Source organism: Passer domesticus, chromosome 4 (genome assembly GCF_036417665.1).
Source record: "Passer domesticus isolate bPasDom1 chromosome 4, bPasDom1.hap1, whole genome shotgun sequence".
In the NCBI taxonomy this organism is placed as follows: Eukaryota; Metazoa; Chordata; class Aves; order Passeriformes; family Passeridae; genus Passer; species Passer domesticus.
In genome coordinates this window covers 41,879,093-41,897,890 of record NC_087477.1, presented here as the reverse complement: position 1 = coordinate 41,897,890, position 18,798 = coordinate 41,879,093, and the positions used below count along the sequence as shown (strand labels likewise).

The 18,798-nt window shown below is 37.8% G+C and overlaps 1 protein-coding gene across 3 annotated transcripts in view; it reads left to right on the top strand.

Moving 5' to 3' along the window:
• Positions 1 to 17,789, top strand: part of DCHS2 (dachsous cadherin-related 2) — a 105,976-nt gene extending 88,187 nt beyond the window's left edge. For 2 of the 3 annotated variants that reach the window (XM_064417429.1, XM_064417431.1), the window contains exons 14-20: positions 620 to 727; positions 3,478 to 3,689; positions 5,176 to 5,327; positions 8,142 to 8,284; positions 9,760 to 10,046; positions 12,759 to 12,897; positions 14,288 to 17,789. In XM_064417429.1, coding sequence (XP_064273499.1) covers positions 620 to 727; positions 3,478 to 3,689; positions 5,176 to 5,327; positions 8,142 to 8,284; positions 9,760 to 10,046; positions 12,759 to 12,897; positions 14,288 to 16,914 — 3,668 coding nt within the window. In that variant the 3' untranslated portion in view covers positions 16,915 to 17,789. The remainder of the gene's footprint in view (positions 1 to 619; positions 728 to 3,477; positions 3,690 to 5,175; positions 5,328 to 8,141; positions 8,285 to 9,759; positions 10,047 to 12,758; positions 12,898 to 14,287) is intronic. The other variant, XM_064417430.1, reaches the window with a different exon arrangement.
• The last annotated feature ends 1,009 nt before the right edge of the window (positions 17,790 to 18,798 follow it).

Here is an 18,798-nt window from a genome sequence, read left to right as displayed (position 1 = left end):
TAATTTATTGAGTTACACATTTTATCTTTTATTTTATTCCAAACAGGATTTCTATTTCATGTCTCCTGCTTTCTATATTAAGTTATTGGTCTTTTCATAGAATTTGGAGTCCATGTGAATTGACACACAGCTACACCCATAGTTTCATCTTTTCTTTCTCTTTGTCAAAAGGTGACTTATTAAAATTCTGAAGGATATTTAATTTAAGGTACTGTTCAAAAACCCATATTGAATCCTGATAAACAGATGAAAAAAAATTAAACTCTTTCTGGTCATTTGTGGGTGACATGATGCACCAAAAAAAAAAAAAAAAAAGACTTCAGGTAGGAGAGAAGTCCAATGATCGCTGTGAGTTTGCAATTAGGAAAGGTTACATCTCATAATTTTATTTAGGCATGTAAAGTTGTTATCAGATGTGTAATTTACTGAGGAAGGAGGGATAGACAATGCTTTGTCTTACAGGAAAAATCACAGAGAGTTATTCTTATTGTCTACTAAACTAATGACTGAGCACCTAACCTAGTATGTAGTTGTGTATCTACTATTAATATCAATGCTATAAAATTAGAACAAAACCTTCTAGGGTAAACATGATGAAAATGTCTTATTGCTTCTATAGGTACATCACTTCTAACAGTAGAAGCCTATGAACACAAATTTAGAGGAGAAAACATAAAATACAGCATCTTCAGTGACCAGGAAATATTCTCCATACACCCTGTTACAGGTATATTTTATAATTTTTTCAGGTGTCTGTGTGTATTTTGGAGCATTAGCAAGTTCTTACCACAAGAACAAGGGCTAGGTATCCTAAGAGTACTCCCTAGTAATAATTTGTTACATTGAGCAGGTCATTAGTAAATCCATATACTTTTGTAAACTTGATGTAAAAAGAAATTGAGCACCAGTATACCTGTTTAAAACACTCAGTTCTGATTTACTACTTATCACCAGGTGCTGAGAGTTGATAAACTACTGCTTTGTGATTCAAGCTGAGATTCCAGCTTGTTTCTCATTGTACAGTTTCCCAAAAACTCAATAAACAAAATCCTTCAAAACACTTTTAAAGTAGAAGTATTAGACTCTTGTTGATTTTAATGCTCTTTGTTCCAGGCAAACATCAGCATGTTTTAAAGTCTGTTTATTTTTTTATGATTGTATTTGTGTTCTGCATCAGTTCTGCTTTCACCTGCTCTTCTGTCAGGAATTTCAGGTGCAGGAGGGTGAGCTGTTCCCCATGTACATTTACATTTTCTCCTCTAAGGCTCGTAAGAGAGCACAGCTACTCTGGTTACCTCTCAGCTCCTAAACATCTGCAATAAGTTTGCCTTCTGAATAGCTGCAGTCTCTCTTTTTGGGATGACATATAGACAGTGTAAGCAGTTTTCCTCAGAAACAGTGTAAATATTTGTACCCTTAATAAATAGCTTTATCCCTGAGTTTCTGAAGACTTTAACCTCTGATTATCCTGATGTCTCCAGACAACAAATGGCCTACAACTTGAATAATTTTTTTAGATGAGGGGTGCTTGAAGTGCAGACTTTTGATTTTCAAGTCCTTCTTATTTCACTGAAATAAAACTAGAGAGATTAGCCTTAAAGAACATCTTACAGGTTTTTTACTGAGGAAATGAATCTTCTCCAATATCACCTTAAAAAAAGAAAATTCAAATGGTATTTTCTTTTTTTTTCAAGCTAGGCTGAAAAATGGTTACATGATGATTTGAAGGATCTCATAAGCACTGTCTTCCCAAACAGGAGTGGAATTTCTATAGCAGTGAATGTCACAAGTCTTCTTTTCAGACATTTGATCCATTGTGGTTTCTTCTGTTTCCTTTCTTCTGAAGCCTCTCTTGTGTTTCTTAGAAAAAATTAATTGAAGTTCAACCTTTCAAGACTTTTGAAGAGCACTGCTTACATTAGCATAATTTTGACACCAGTAATTCTCTACCCCTTGCTTCTTTTGAGCTATATCAATGCCCCATCTGTAATTCATGTTCTGAACAGCCAAAGGTCTGCTCTACTTGCCTGTTCAAGCACTGATGTTAATTAGCCACATTTTGGAGAAGACTTTATACCATTTAAATTTTTTTTTTATGCTGTAGAATTGTAGAAAGAGTAGGAGGTTGACTCAAAGGCATGAATTAGTCTGTCCCGCTGATTCAGGAGGGGAATCAATTGTGCCAAAATATGACAGAAATTTGTACTGTCCTTCAAAACCATCTGGGACAGTGATTCTGCAAACCATCTTAAAAGTCTGAAAGTTTTGGCAGTTGGCAAGTTTTTCTTCATATTTATCTGAATGTTTGCTGAAATATTTTATTACTTCTTAATCTAGTAAGAGTAGACATGAGACAAAGGCAACCCCCCTATTATTTGCATATTTGAAGATTGTTACCCTGTTTTTTCTTCAAGTGCACTTCTGAAGAATGAGCAGCTCTGGTTCTTTCACATGTTCCTCCTAGGTGGTGTACCTCAAACTTGATTATTTGTTTCAGTCTGCTCTAGAGCCTTTCAGTTTGCTCTCTGTCATCTGGAAATGTATTTCTTCTGCCACTGTCTGTTTTCTTTTCTCTGTAAACAGAATGTGATATTTTAAAGTGTTGTGCTGAAAATAAAACACCTTTGAAATCTTTATATTCAAGTCGTAGGTCCATAAAAAGTAGTTAATGTTTGCTTATCCTAGAAAAAAAAAATAAAAAACACTAGTTTGGGGAGCCACAGTTGATGCATTCTTATGATAACCCAAGTTTGGGATATGATTCATGACATGATTACTGAAAAGTTCATGCAAAACTGAGTTTCAATTCTAATGAAAATTAATATACAAATCAAGTATGTTTTATGCTTAGATGTAATGCAGAATTATGAGTATGTTCCTAGAACACTGAAACAATGTCTATGGATTTCCAAGGACATTTCATGTTTAATGTGGGGGTGACCAGTTTGTCATCTCAATAAGTCTCATTCTTTGTTTATTTTTGATGGAATAACAGCTCAGGGGAAGGGGGCTCTCTGCATCACAAGGAGTGAGTGCTTTGCTCTGTGTCAGTCAGGTACAGAAATGGCTACAGCTGTTTCCTGATGTGGATTTTGATGGAGGAATAGATGTAGCCACTTCCAGATGAGGGACAAGGGTCTCTTCTCACATGCCTGTCTCACTGTCGGGCACTAAGGAGGAAACATCATGCAGACACTTTGTCTCTATTTCTCTGCTAGTAAATTGGCTTAGTATTTGGAAATTGCCAGTGTAGTGGTGGTTGGTGAAAACTTAGCTATCCAAGATTTATTCAGTAGCTAGCATATTGCAGCGATGGTAGGTGAAAAAAAGACACAATGGCAAGCTTGCTGGAATTCTGTCCTGCGTTCAGTGGAGGTGACCATATATGTTCGGAATTTCATAACTGCATTTGTACATGTTTTTTCCTGAATGAGTATGTCACATCTTGAGATTTCTTTTTTTCTTGTAATAAACCAGGCACAATCACAGTAAAAGAGCCAAAATACCTTGATTATGAAGATAAGTGTAAAATATATCTCACAGTTGTGGCTGAAAATAGCTTCAATTCAGTGTTCTGTGGAGTGACAGTTTTGATTCAAGATGTGAATGACAATACACCTAAATTTGAGCAAAGCTATTACAAAGCATCAATATGGGAAGGCCAGAGTCCTAAAACAGACATCATACAGGTAAGTGGAAATGTATCTTCCCAAGCACAGTGCTGCAGTTCAAAAGAAGTTTGGCTGATCTGTTCATCACTACAATCCTGTTAGCTCTGTTCTGGACCACTCTGTCTTAAAAACTGGAGGTAGGGTTCTTGGTGTTGCTACTAGTCTGCTTGGATATCTAAAATATTACATGATTCTTTTTTCTAGACCTTATTTCAGATCAGATCATTCATTCAGGTCTGTTGATCTGAAAGAGAATTCTATATCTTCTGGATAACTCTGCACCTGGAATTTAAATTCTCTTTTTAAAAGAGATCTGTTTCTATCTTCAAGCAATTGAAAAATACCATTCAAATCTGTGGTTCTGGTTACAATATAGGCTGGGTCTTGTATTAGTGCATCTACTGAAAGGACTATAGCAATTAAAAGAATACTTTCTACTCATCAGACTAGTAGAGTCAAACCCAAGTGTTCAATTTAAAATCTGATGCCTAAAGAGCAGCTTGTCTTAATTTAAATGTGCAAACACTTCTTCCTCTGAATGGGTCTATTCTCCCAAAATGTTTCCAGCTGGCTGTGTTAGAGCAAAAGAAGACATCAGTTGGACTAGAAGAGCACATAATTTCCTCAGTACATGTTCTTGCATTGCAAGTCAGGTCACGGTGAGGGTCATGTTAGGTACTAAAGATATTCCCTCTCTAGAGAATAAATAAATGAAAAGCTACAGATGCCTCCAGGGCAAAGTGATTAGAAACTGATGGACATTCTATTTAGAGAAACATATGTCCAGGAATGGAGAAAAATCAAAAGGCAGTCAAGCCAGATGTGTAATCAAAATTTTATGACAGAATACATTCTATTATGTTTCCTTTATTCAACTTGACTGGTTGCCTCTGCTATGTTTTGGATCCCAGACTCATTATAATGCTTGTTCAGCAACAAAAAAATACAAAGATGACTCTTCAAAGAGTAAGAGGACTCTTTGGGAAACCTGTTCACTCCTGCTGAATGTTCCTTATTTTGTTGGCAAATCTTTACAGATTGCCTCTGCCCTTTTTACATTTTCTGGTTGGTATTTTTAAAAGGTAATTAATGAACTATTCCATGAAAGCTCTGAAAACATAGTAGTTTAATTATTTTATCCTTTATCTGTTAGTATAGCAGCAATACTTTAAAGGTCAGTCCTGTACCACTGAGAAAGTGCATTTTTATGTGCTCAACAGGGAGAGCATTCTAACAGCAACCTAATAGTAAAATGATTGCATTCAGCCCTAATACTTTATGTAGCTGAATTTAAAATTACTCATTCATGTGCAGCCCCTTGCAGTTCATGAGCAGATTTTGTGACCTTACACAATACTCAAGCTGGGGACAAAGATGAGGATTTATTTAAATATGTGCAGTTGAAAGGAAAGTAATCAGAAATATCTGAGTGTAGTATAAGGGTTTTCCTTCTGAAATCATGTTCTACTGTTTTTAATTAAGCCTCAGGTTTGCTCACAAACAGGTATTTGCAACTGACCTTGACAGTGGGCTGAATGGAGAAACTGAATACTCAATTGTATCTGGTAATGAAAATGCAACATTTCTGATTGATTCAGCACGAGGAATTCTAGCAACTAATACAGGCTTAGATTATGAAAACACTTCATCTTACAGGTTTGTATTTTAGGTTCTCATACAAATGTATTCTTTTTGTCTAGTCTAATTTGAGAATATTAATGTTACATATTTTATCGTTTCCTGTTGATATCTGTTACCCACAGAACCTAGGTGCAAGCCAGACAGCACTGAGAACAGCTCTAAAGCTGCCCATTTGTCCTATAGATTCTTGTGTAGTTACCAAATTTAGAGAAAGAAATATAGTCTAGTCTAATCAATGACAACACTTATTGATATAAGTGCAATTATTCACTATAGCAACAATGACAGTTCCTGGATTTTAGTTTCTAAATAACTGTACAGCCATTCCTTCTCTGGAAATCTACTTTATAAAGACACAGTTAAAACACTCAAATCAAGTCCAAGAAATAGGGATATGTTCCCATTTTTATTTGGTAGATAGTTCAAAGTTTCTACTAAATATTGTGATAAAGACTCTTGTAAAACCATTTCTATCTATAACCTCTCTTGTACTAAGTATCTTTTCCCAGTTTTTCTGAACCTCTGAATATATATGGTCAAGTGGACATGACAGTTTTTCTTTATGGGTCATTCCATAGTTGGAATTAGAAAACAAATAAATAGCACCTTGAAGAGAAAATATTACTATCGAGATTCATTAATAGACCCATTTTAAGTACTGCAATCTCCACAGAAAGTATTATTTCTGTGTATGTGCCAGTAGAAGTTACTTTTTTTTTCCCCACCTGATTGTGGTATCAGTTAAAATATTTGCATGTTTTACTGTCCTGTGGGATGTGAAAGTTTTAAATATCCAATAAGAATTCTTATGAATGAGAATAACTTGTAGAAAACCACATCCAAGAATATTGACAGAGTATGTGGGGTTTTTGTAATACCAGGCTGATGTGATAATAATGTCCCCAAAATACTTTGTTTTAACTTAATACATGTGACACTTAATTTGGAGGGGTTTTTTCAGTCTTTCACTGAATCAAAAACATAAATTCTGATTTTCAGAAATTTAAATAATACATTTTATTTGTAACTAATACTTTAGAAGAACACCTGGAATAAGTCCTTCAAAGGAAGGATGTTTACTGTTGGTGAAATGTTGAACATGGGAGCATAATAATTCTCAAATAGCTCTTTAAATGGGAGAGTGATTTATTTCAGTACCTATGTTAGAATTCTGGACTTTGACAGTTTGTTCAGGGAATCTGTGGCTTCATATTCCTTCTCTCTAAAGCAAGTTATTAATCGGTACATTGTTAGGTGAAAAGTGAATAGCAAAAGAAGCTTTCAAAATTATTTCCTGTTTGATGTCAAAATGTTACTGTTGTTTTTTTCTAATTTGCAGGGAGTTTATATATCTGAATTGAACATTTTCATCCCCAGGAGTTCTAAATCCCTTACAACAGGGCTTATAATGAAAGTGTTGACAGAACCTTAATTTTAATGCCTTGGCTAAAGTGTTTTTATGAGAGGGTTTTTTTCTTGAAACCTTAGAAAGTGATTATTTTTAGTAAAATATTTCCATATGTATACCTTACCAATATTCATTCTAGAAAAAATACACTTTCTATATGGAATTATTCATGGTCACTGATTGAATACTAGCCTGCAATTTAAGTTATCTTCTGTTGGATCAGAAACCACAAGGATATCCAGAGTAGAGCTGGTGTGGTTAAGGAATGGAAATGCTGTAAGCCACAGCTTGAGTTACAGCCTTGGTAATCCATATTGTCAAGTGAACATTTAGGAAGTAAAATATGTATTTGACACTTTTTAACTGTTACTTAGAAGAAAAATGGAGAAATGAAGTGTTTAAGAGATCTTTGAGGAGGCAAAAAAATGTGGAGCAACATGAAAACAGTTGTTAGTACATAAAACATTTGATTGAGATGCTCAGCTTTAGCCTGTATATCCTTTAGCCTCATTTATTGTTTACTTTTTTCCCTTTTTTTTTTTAAGATCACCTGTTGAGTTAGATTTAACTTTGAATTAGTTTCTGGGATCTTCCGTGCTGGGAAGTGTTAAAGTCTTCCAAATAATCTCAGCTCACATTTGCTTTTTATTGTTTGGAAACTGATTCCCACAAAGAGTAAACCTTTTATCCATGTTTATCATGTTGCTGCTCACTATTTTCTTTGCTACATTGTTTGTGGAAATGAAATGTTGTTGACAGAATTTACAACCCATCCTTATGCAGATGTGAAATGGAAGTTTAAAGTCAAAACTCTTCTAATCTGTCAGCAAGGTTCTGATCCCACTAAAATCAGTGGGAATTTGCTATTGTCAAATGGCACATGTATTCGGGGTTTTCACTTTATCACTTGCATTTATAATGTAATGGAAGGGCTACTCTGTGTCTGCAGGCATTCTGGCTGAATACTATTTTGGATGTTTTTGTATTTTCCAATTTCCACATCCCTTTTGTCCCTTTATAAACAATGAGGAGAGTCTAGTTCCTGCAAATGATAATTTAGTACTAAGGTTTTTATTCCTGCTCTGAATTACCAACGAGAGAACTGTGTCTTATTTGAAAGAGTTGTTTAACCACTTACATTTGGTATGAAACTGGATTCAATGAGTACAGATGAACACTTCCCTTTCTTTGTATGATTTTACCATTCTTTTGCCACGTAGAATCTCCTGGACATTCTTCCTGCAAAATGAAAAACAGTACACAGTCAACCTTACAGAAAGAAAGATGGAATTTAAGAGTTGCAGTGAGGAGCAGAAATGACTATTTTTTGGGGGTTTTAAAACTTCCCCTGCTTATAATAGTTTTGGATAATTCAGTGATTTCTGATCAAAAGTGACAATTAGTGCCTCCTTTAATTGTAGGTTGGTTGTACAAGCTGCTGATAAAGGAAACCCCAGACTCTCTGCTACAACTATTGTGAGGATACAAGTGTTAGATGTTAATGACAACGCCCCAGTTGTCCAACCACTAGGTGAAGTGGAGGTCCCAGAAAGTAAGTGTGAAAGTACGGCTAAGTTTCCTTCCTAATTCCTAAGCCTAGGAATCCTCAGATAATGATTTAGTGCTTTTGGTGATTTGTGTAACCAAACAACTGTAGTAAAAATCATAATGGATAGTATTAAAGATGAAATATCAAAGCAAATTTTGATCTGCTTTTATTCTCAGAGTCATTATTTTTAATCTTTATACATTGTGAATAGTTTGAAATAAAACCATAGGCTATTTAGGAGGAGGGAAAAATCTGCAGAAATACAACTTTAATCTGCTCATTTTCAGTATTGTACTCTTCATATGTCTTTGATTTCTGCTCTTCTCCAATAAAAATGTTTGGTGTTTAAACCAGTATTGCTAGAAATGAGACATTTTGAACGTCATAGTGATGAAAGAAATACTTCCTATACATTTGAATGAACTGTTACTCAAACTCTGTAGCTAAATCCAGTTGATGATCATTAAGAGAAGGACTCGACCTCCTGAGTTCTCATCCCAGCATGCATCTTGTGTGTTGTGTGACATTAGCTCCACATCTGCACAACTTGACTCCTGGGCCTGTAATTTTCAAATACAGGCATCTTATATGTTAATGCATTAAGATACACAGCAAAAAACTTATAAACATCAGTACTCCTGTTAACACAAGATATCAAGTTTGTCTTTTCTGGTATATTTTAGTCTTTCCTACATTTACATGCCACTGGTAATGACAAGTAAGAATTCATGGATGCACAGTGACTGTAAACTACAGGTTATTTAATTAGTATTTTGTATTCTTTTAAGAGCACTTGCTTTAGGACATGGCACAGTATTTTTGAGGCTTCATGCCCAAGGCATGCAAATGAGAAATGGTTTAGCTTCTGTTAGCACCAGGCTTTGTGAAGTGATCACTAATAGGCTCAGTTTGCAATCTCTGGTACTATCAAATTGGCCCATGACAAAAGCTGTCTGTATCCAGTTTCTCAGTCTTGTAGGATTATACCTTCATCTCTTCATATTTTTGCGCCATGTAGGTCTGTCTGAAGGCCTTGTTTCTCTCTAGTGGCCTGCTCCTCATTTGGAAAAGCTCTGGAATTGCATTTGCTTGTTCTACACAGATCAGGGTCTCTAATGCCTCAGTTAAATAATTGACTTTTTCAAAATAATTTGACTTTTCTTGTGGCATTGTTCAGTAAATGCTTGTGGAAAACCATGTAGGTTCCTGCTGCTGGTGAAGAAACTGTTATGACTACACTGGATCTGGAAAAGTCTAAAGAAAACCCAAATTAAAACTGGGATACAGCACATACCTTTGAAGAAATACACTACTCTTTCCATAGCTTTTCTGGATATTGTGATTATTGTAAAACACAAAGTTTAAATACATCAAAAGCTATACAGAAAGGTTACATATATCCAAGGGCCAATATTACAAAATGCGCAAAATCTTTAGAAATTGTAACATTATCTTTTAACTCTGATTTATTCTCAAAATTATTGTTTCAGATGCCCTGCCTGGTTTTATAGTGACGCAAGTGTCAGCAAGTGATGCAGACTCCAGGCCAGCACTTCAGTTTGGTTTTATTTATGATAATAGTCCTGAAATGAAATTTGCCATCGATCAACACACTGGTGTCATCACAGTGGTGGAACCATTAGATTTTGAAGAAACTGCTGTGTATACGCTGCATATCATAGTTTCAGATTCTGTGCATCAAACAGAAGCAGAGCTCACCATCCTTGTTTTGGATATCAATGATAACCCTCCAATGTTTACTCAAGATTTTTATCAGGTAGGAACACGGCAAATGAATAATCAGCATGTGGTATCTTTCTATATAGGATGATAAATAGTAGGAGTGCTTGTTCGTATTTGTCTTTGAATGTATGTGAAAACTGAGAAGAAAGGTCTCTGCCAACTATTACTGAGCAGAAACAGAGCAGAGCCCTTCTAGGGACCTCCAGCCCCTTCCTAAGAATTCTGCTAAAAGGGCTGAGGAAACTATTCAGTTTCAATGTTTGTGGTTTCTGTCTTCAGACAGCAAGTGGTGTGAATGCTAGCTCATAAAGCATGCAATCATTACTAGGATACAATACTGGATGCAATCCAGTCCAGTCTGGGGAGTAGGGTCCAGTGTTGAGAACTTCTTTCTTCTGAGAGAAAATGCTAAACAAGTCAGTACCTTATACTGGCCCAGTTACTTTGGCATGAATTTCCTCATTTTCAGTTACACAACTCCACAGAGGTGTAGCAAATGCCCTTGTGGTAGATGATGCACATAAAGATTGCAATGTGTAATGCTGCCTTATGGCAATAGCACTCACCGAGGGAGTGAAGGATATGAGTTTTGACCTTCCTAACATCCCTTGAGACTGAGGAGGGTACAGAGCTCAGTTTTTGGACTCCTGGACAAGCATTTGAACTGGTACTGTTGTAGAAATGAAGTTGTCCAACAGTGAAAACAAATCTTTTAGTCACTATGGACAGCTGTGGGCCATAAAGAAAAGTGGAGATTAAGGAAAGTGAAGCATACATAAAATAGAATCATTGAATCATAGAATAGTTTGGGATTCATGGCATCTACAAACACCATCTAGTCCAAGTGCCTGACCACTTTAGGGCTGACCAAAAGCTAAAGCATATTGTTAAGGGCATTGGCCAAATGCCTCTTAAACACAGACAGGCTTGAGGCATTGACCACCTCTTGAGGAAACCTGTTCCTGTGCTTGACCACCTTCTACATAAAGAAACGTTTCAGCCTCAGGAAGAGGAGGCTCAGCCTTACCAATCTGTGTAAATACTAGCCTGGGCAAGTAAAGATGGACAAACCAAAGTCTTCTCTGTTCTGTCCAGTGACAGGACAGGAGACAATAGGCATAAATGGATGTACAAGAAGTTCTGTTTAAACATCAGGAAACACCTTTTTTTTTCCCCTTCAAATACTAACAGTGACTAAGTATTGGCACAGGTCTTCCAGAGAGGTTGGGGAATCTCTATCTCTGGACGTATTTAAAACTCAGGTGTATGTAGTCATGGGCACCCTATTTTAGGTGATCCTACTCTGACCAAAGATTGCACCTTGGAGGTACCCAACAGCCCCAGCCATTCGGCAATCCTGTGAACTGAGCTGTTTGACTTGATGCTTTTTGTGTGTGGTAGATGTCCTCAGAGCCAAAAATATGGGACACCACCGAAGACTTGGTTTTAATAATGTTCCATTTGTAAGTCTCAGACAGTTTTAGTAAAGAAAGAAGTCTAAACATTTGGCCTAGTAAAGAATTTTCTACCTCTGAGCATGTGCAGGCACAGTAGTTTTGTCACTTAGATACCTCTGGGACAAACTGTACGCACTTGTGAAACTATTGGGTGCCTGAGTGAACAGAATTTGTGTAAATTTCCCACTTAAAGTAGTAAATCTACATTCTGGAAAAAATTCATTATTAATACTCTAAGTGATTTTTAGACCTTTATTTTCCTCAATCCTTATATGTGTCTGATTTTGGAGAGTAGTTTAAGCAAGTACTTGCTTGTGCCAGTGCTAGAAATTTTTTTTGTAGATTGGAGCAGACATTATAGGGAGCATTATTATTGATTCAAAACAGTGTAGCTTTATTTACTATTTTAATGTAAACTACTGAGCTTCTCTTTCCACAGTCCTCATGTTTTGATGTGTTGCTTGGCAAGTAAGATGCACTGCTTCTTTTTGGTTGACAATATGTATAATTCCCTATTCATCATCCTGGATTTTTACCCTTTTATTGTTCCTTCAAGTGTTTTCATATTTATGCTCCTCATATATAGTTTAATATATGTATGTGGTTATTATATACATATAATCTCTCTGTTTAAATTACTTAAACTAACACTTCAAGTTATGACGAGGTAGCTGCTATATCATACTGTTCATTTGAAATTGGTTTTATAAAGTGGAAGGAAACTTTGGTCACAAAAGTCTGTATGAAACTTGAAACAATGAAAATTCTTAAAAAGGGAATGGACTTTCTTGGTTTCTTAGAAGAAAAAAAAGGAAGCAGTTTGAAAAGTTAAATTCTAGGAATAATCCAGTGGTGATTAAGTGCCCTAGTGCTGGAGTTTTCAGGGTTCACATATTGGCTTTTTTAGCATTCAGTCATGTACTCCAGACAGAGACTACAGACTGTATTCCATGTATGGAAATGATGGGGATTTTGAAAGAAAGGGGAAAAGCCTTTAGTTGCAGTCCATAACTGTATTCTTGAAAAAAGTGATTCATTTATTTTCTGAACTTGCTGTCATAATGCACTAGATGGATTTTACTACTGTTTAAAGCTTATTGTGAATTTTGGCCACATTGAAGGCATAGTTTTCAATATCTCAGCTCTTTCTGGTTTTTGTCCCAGAAGAAAAAGCTAAAACTTCTTCCAAAGCTGGGAATTGTGTGGGTTTTACTGATAAGATCAAATAAAAGCAAATTTTTTAATTTCTAAAATCTTTTATTAAGCTCTGTTTTTATTTTATATGTCAGGTGAACTTGCCAGAGCTCATTTCTATGGATGCCACTGTTCTGACACTCTCTGCCATAGACAGAGATTCTGAACATAATGGAATGATTTCCTACAAAATCCTCTCTTCCTGTGAGGGATTTTCCATTGATCACAAGAATGGTGAGTCTGCATGGTTTCTTACTTCAACTTTTTAAGTATAAATCAAAGTCCTATTGCTTTCTCACCTGTTACCAGTGATGACTTGAGTTCTGGAAATTTGTGGTGGCCAAAGTCCATTGTGTTTTTGCTAAACCTGCCATTATCAGTGGGGAACTATCGCATCAAAAACTGGAGTTCTCAGTTTGTCCTCAAACCATGTGTATTTTTTCTGGTCTAAATGCAGCATGTGTATTTGATACTACATCATTGAGGGGAGGTATTGCCTTCACAGCATTAGCTATGATTTCTTAGCATCATGGAATAGTTTGTACATGATATTTAATGGTCCTCTAGTTCAAACCCTCTGCAATGAGCAGAGACATCTTCAAATAGGTCAGGTTGCTCAGTGTCCTGTCCAACCTGACCTTGAATGTTTCTGGGAATGGGGCATCTACCATCTTTCTGGGTAATGTGTTCCAGTGTTTCATCACCCTCATTGGAAATTTTTTTCCTCAGATCTGAATTTACCCTCTTTTTGTTGAAAACTATTACCCCTTGTCCTATCATGAAAGGCCTTACTAAAATGTCTGTTCCCATTCTTATAAACCCTCTTTAGGGCCAAAATAAGATATCCCTGGAGCTTTCTCTGGGCTGAACTATCTCAGCCTTTTCTCACAGGAGAGGGGCTCAAGTCCTGTGGTCATTTTTATGGCTCTCCTCTAGACTTGCTCCAACAGGTTCATGTGTTTTCTTTGCTGAGAATTCCAGAGCTGGATGCAGCACCCCAGCTGGGCTCTAACAAGAGCAGATGGAGTGAATAATGTCCTCCTCTCTGCTGCCCACGCTGCTTTTGGTGCAACCCAGGATACAATTGGCTTTCTGGGCTGTAAGTGCCCATTGATGGGTCATGTCCAGATTTTCATCTACTGATACCCCCAAGTCCTTGTCCACATGGCTGCTCTCTATCCCTTCCTCCCCACCCTCTGTCGATATCAAAAGTTGCCCTCATTCATGTGCAGGACCTTGCACCCCTCTTTGTTAAACTTCATGAGGTTCATGGAGCCACTTCTTAGGCTTGTCCAGGTCCACCTGGATGGCATCCCATCCCTCAGGCATGTCAGCTGCCGCACTCAGCTTGGTGTCATCTGCAAACTTGCTGAGAGTGCACTCTATCCCACTGTCTATATCACTGAAGAAGGAATTAAACAGTACTGGTCCCAGTATAGACCCCTGGGGGATGTCACTTGTCACTGATGTCCATCCAGACATTGACCCACTACTTTCCATATGCAAGAGAGTTATTTTGTTGTGTACAGCCATTACAGCTGGGTCATTTTCAAATATGGCTGTTTAGAATCACATTTACTTGCCTGTGAAGTGTGAGCTTTTGTTAATTCTGTTTTATTTTCAGGTTCACTCTTTGCCACAGAACCAGTTATGCAGCTGAAAAATATTTCCATTATTCATCTCCTGATAGAGGCCACAGATGGTGGCAGTCCCCCTCTGAGTGCTGTTACCTCCTTAGAGGTACATGTAGAAGATGTCAATAACTGCGCCCCTCGCTTCACAAAGGTTCTGTACAATCTCAGCGTGAGTGAGGATGCCTCAGTTGGAGAAAGTGTCCTCCTGTTCTCAGCCGTTGACTGCGATTGGACACATGACAACACGTTTGTTGAATACTCTATTATTGGTGGCAATGCTGAGAATTTATTCTCTGTACAAACAAGTGTCATGGGGTCGGAAACATCCTACAAACTTGTCGGCAGTCTTGTTTTGAGCAGTGCCCTTGACAGGGAAACAGCTGCTTCTCACCAGTTGGTTCTCCTTGCCTCTGATCGTGGAACACCTTCCTTGAACTCCACTGCCACAGTGCTAATAACTGTGCTGGATGTTAATGATAACCCTCCAGTATTTAGCAGTCCAGAGTATCATGTTCATGTCAAAGAAAGCATCCCCATAGGCAGTCACATCACTGAAGTTTCAGCAAAAGACTGTGATGCAGGCACTAATGCAGAGATCACTTATGCTATCATCTCTGGAAATGACAGAGGGCATTTTTGCTTGGATGGTAGAACAGGATCTGTAAATTTGACAAAAACGCTGGATTATGAGGATAGCATGAAATTCATTTTGGTTATCCAAGCCACAGATGGAGGAACTGATGTAAAAAATATGGCTTTTGCTGTTATTCTTGTTAGTGTCCTAGATGACAATGATTATGCCCCGCTTTTTTTGTTTCCCAGTCTGAGCTGCACTGTCAGTGAAAATCTGCCTACGTTTTCTTTTGTGTGTGCTGTTTGTGCATTGGATCTTGATAAAGGCTCCTATGGGCACCTTACCTACTCCATTCAGTCTTCATGTTTGGCTCATCGTGAAGCTGCTAGAGACCATGACATGTTCTTCATTGATCCTTTAACAGGAGATATTCATACAAAGCAAATGTTTGACTATGAAAGTCAAAATAGGTACTGTCTCATAATCCAAGCAAAAGACAAAGGCGATTCACTGGCTACGACTGCAGTTCAGATAGATATTGAGGGGAGAGATGAATTTGACCCAGTGTTTACACAAGAACATTATTTCTTTAATCTCCCTGACAAGAATGAAGCAGGCCAGTTGATTGGTAGAGTGACAGCATCAGACAGTGATGGTGGACTGGATGGAGTTGTTCATTACTCCCTTCTAAAACCTTCTCCATTCTTTTCTGTGAATCAAACCAGTGGCAATATTTATTTGACTCAGAGTGTTCACAGAAGGAAAAACGGCATCAAAAGGAATGATGATATTCTGAAATTGTTGGTAAGAGCTCATAGCCCCAAAATAATGTCAAGGTTCACAGCGTGCACTGTTTTTGTAAATATTTCCAGTTCTCCTGAGAGTGATCCCACAGTGTCAGCACACAGCCTGACAGTGAGTGTTTCCATCTCACTGATGTTGTTTTTGCTGCTTGCCATCAGTCTTATCACACTTACTCTGAGACTTAGGCAGAAAGATCGGATGAATGCTTGTGTGAAAAAAAACCCAGTATCCTCCTCAGCTGCTGATGTGAACTCAGTAAAAGAAGACGAGGACTGCCAGAAAATCCAAAGTACTGACAGCAGTATGCTTCCCATGGGTGCTATCGCAAAATGGCTGAGCCTAGCAGGACTCGGAGAGGGGAAGGATGATGATGTCTCCTGCAGGCATTCAGACTCCAGTGGCCATGGTTCTGCTGAAGGAGAGACTGCAGAGGACGAGGAAATCAAACGGATCTATGAGTGTCCTTGCAGAAAAAGCATTGGCTCAGCACTGAGCGAGCATGGCTTGCAGATGCCAGATTCAGGGATCCCAAGAGAGTCTGATCAGTTCTCCTATCATTCTGGAGAAACAGATGTCACAGCTACCATGCAAAGCATGGAGAATGTGCAGACCATTAGAGGAGAAAGCAGGGAAGAAACCTGTGACACAGCCTATGCACACAAAATCTTGTCTCAAACACTTATGAAAACTGGAATAAAAGAGGAAGGCATAATGACAGATCTCACAAGAGACTATGTCTTGATGCCAGATAGGAAAGACTCTGGGTATGATTTGCTTGCAACTGTTGGCACCTCAGATGAGGATCTCAGAGGTGGTTATAACTGGGATTATGTGCTGAGCTGCGAACCCAGATTTCAACCTCTTGCCTCAGTGTTTAATGATATTGCTGAACTGAAAGATGAAAATATTCACATTCACAGCTTCTCTCAGGAGAAGATATCTCTTGTTTTCCCTCCTCCCTTGATAACTTCAGTAGCACAGCCTGGCATAAGGACAGTGCCCCCAAGAATGCCAAATATAATATCAGGGAAAGCTTTTAATAAATACCCTTATCCTCCTATTATCCATAATCATGGATACCCTCCAACAACTATGACCCCCAGATTTTCTCCTACTCTCTCTTTACTTACCATACAGACACCTTCTGCTTCTCCAGTAGTGTCTGATGGGAAAATGATAGGAACATGTCTTATTGATCCAAGCTACGAACTTGCAACAGAGGAAGAAATTCAGGTCTAGGTTATTAACTGACAGTATTTTATGGTAAAAAATATGGCTTAAAATGTATTTTGTTACTTTTTAACAGCAAAATATGCCTGTCAGAGCTGCATCACCAGTGTTTTTTCTGTTTTCATGAGCCTGAAAAGTTAAAATACAATGTAGTCAGAAATTTGGTAACTATACCTCTTGTTTTTCCCAGAATACACTGTGGGAATACACTTCTCTTTCAGCTCACACGTGTGCTTTCCTATGTAAAACACACAGCCAAGTGCTTGATAACCAATTTGGCCAATTTTACCATTTCTCTTATAAAATACATTAATAACAAATAAATGGAAGTAATTTTTTTATTGTGGAAAACATTTGTTAGCATACTGGTGGGTTCTGACTGATTCGGTGGTGGTGTTAGAGGAGGATACTGGAGGGATGTGTAAGTACAGCAGGTGTGGGGGTGGGCAAAGGATAAAACAAGGACTCCTACTGAGCTCTTTCTTTAGTCTTTACCCAGGTTTTGCAAATCTCAGCCTCTGGGTCCCAAAGATTTGTTTGACCTGGTGTGGTTTCATCAAAACAGAATAATCAGTGGGAAGATAAAAGCAACCATCTTCTCTATTACTAGCTCTCAAGTAGATGCCTGTTGGCATTACAGAGGGTGCCCTGGGGCTCAGGCAGCTGTAAGTACAGAGTGTTACAGTTCTGAAGGTTGTGTATGCCTCCACCCTGGTCTTAGGTTCTGTGCTGGACCAAAGATCTCTGCAAGACCAGATAATCTGGCCTTGTTTGTTGTATGTATCATACACATTTTGTGTACCTATGTTTATCCAGACACATACACATGCTGTATCTGCTTGTATATTGATCAATAAAATACACAGACAATACATCTAGAATAACTCTGGTTTTTCTTCAATGCATGTTTCAAAGTCCTTTGCATCACATGTATTAAAACTGGGCTATAAGGAAGTGTCTAATTGGTACCTAGGAGTCTGCTACTACAAGTGGATGTGTGCAGACATATATATTGTACAGGTCTTAACAGGTGGAGGGAAAGCATACAGTGTGGTTAGGCTGTGGGAGGTTGTGGGATCAGTAGCATGTGTGCAGTGGCTGCTTTTCCTCAAGCATGCATGTAAACAATTGCAGCCTGTGGTCTCATAACCAGTCTTTGAATAAGATCCTATTTCTGAGGCTACACTGACACAGTATATCCTGCACATGCAACAGGATCCATGAGGCTATGTGTCTTCTAAAGCTGGCATTTATTTGTTCTTTGTACTGCCATGGAGTCACAAACGAGACTTAGCTTAGGAACTCATTGGGACAGACAAATTTTACTAAGAAAGAAGATGGGATGGTAAGTTTTGTAGTCAGACAAAAAACTGTGCCAGGAAGAAGAAAGCAAAAAAAGGGATTCATTCCCAATTCATATCTAAACACCGAGATTCAGGTAAGGACATAATTTCAGAATTAATGTCATTCTCTGCATGTTGGCATTATGTTATGTATACAGCCTGATTGGCTTTAACTTATGTCTGAAGTTGTAAAGTAATTTCTAATACACTGGAAGGTGTTCTTTGGGTGTTCACTTCTGTGCAGTTATAATACCAGAAGGCACACAGAGCTACCTTTTCTGTGAAGTCAGCAACTTTACTAATTTGATTTTAGTTTCAGATAGTCATGGACAAGTGGCAGCTATTGCTCTGGTGAGCAATGAGCACATGCCATCCTTAGAGAGGTCACCTTTTCAGCATGGGATCAGTGGAAGAATGAATGCTTTGCACAGCAAAATTGTTTCATCCTTCACATTGATGGTTATGAAACAGATAACAAGGCCTTCATTTCATGTATAGAGTCTAGGCTAATGGATGAGTAGCTTTTTCTTTGCTAATATGGCTCTTACAA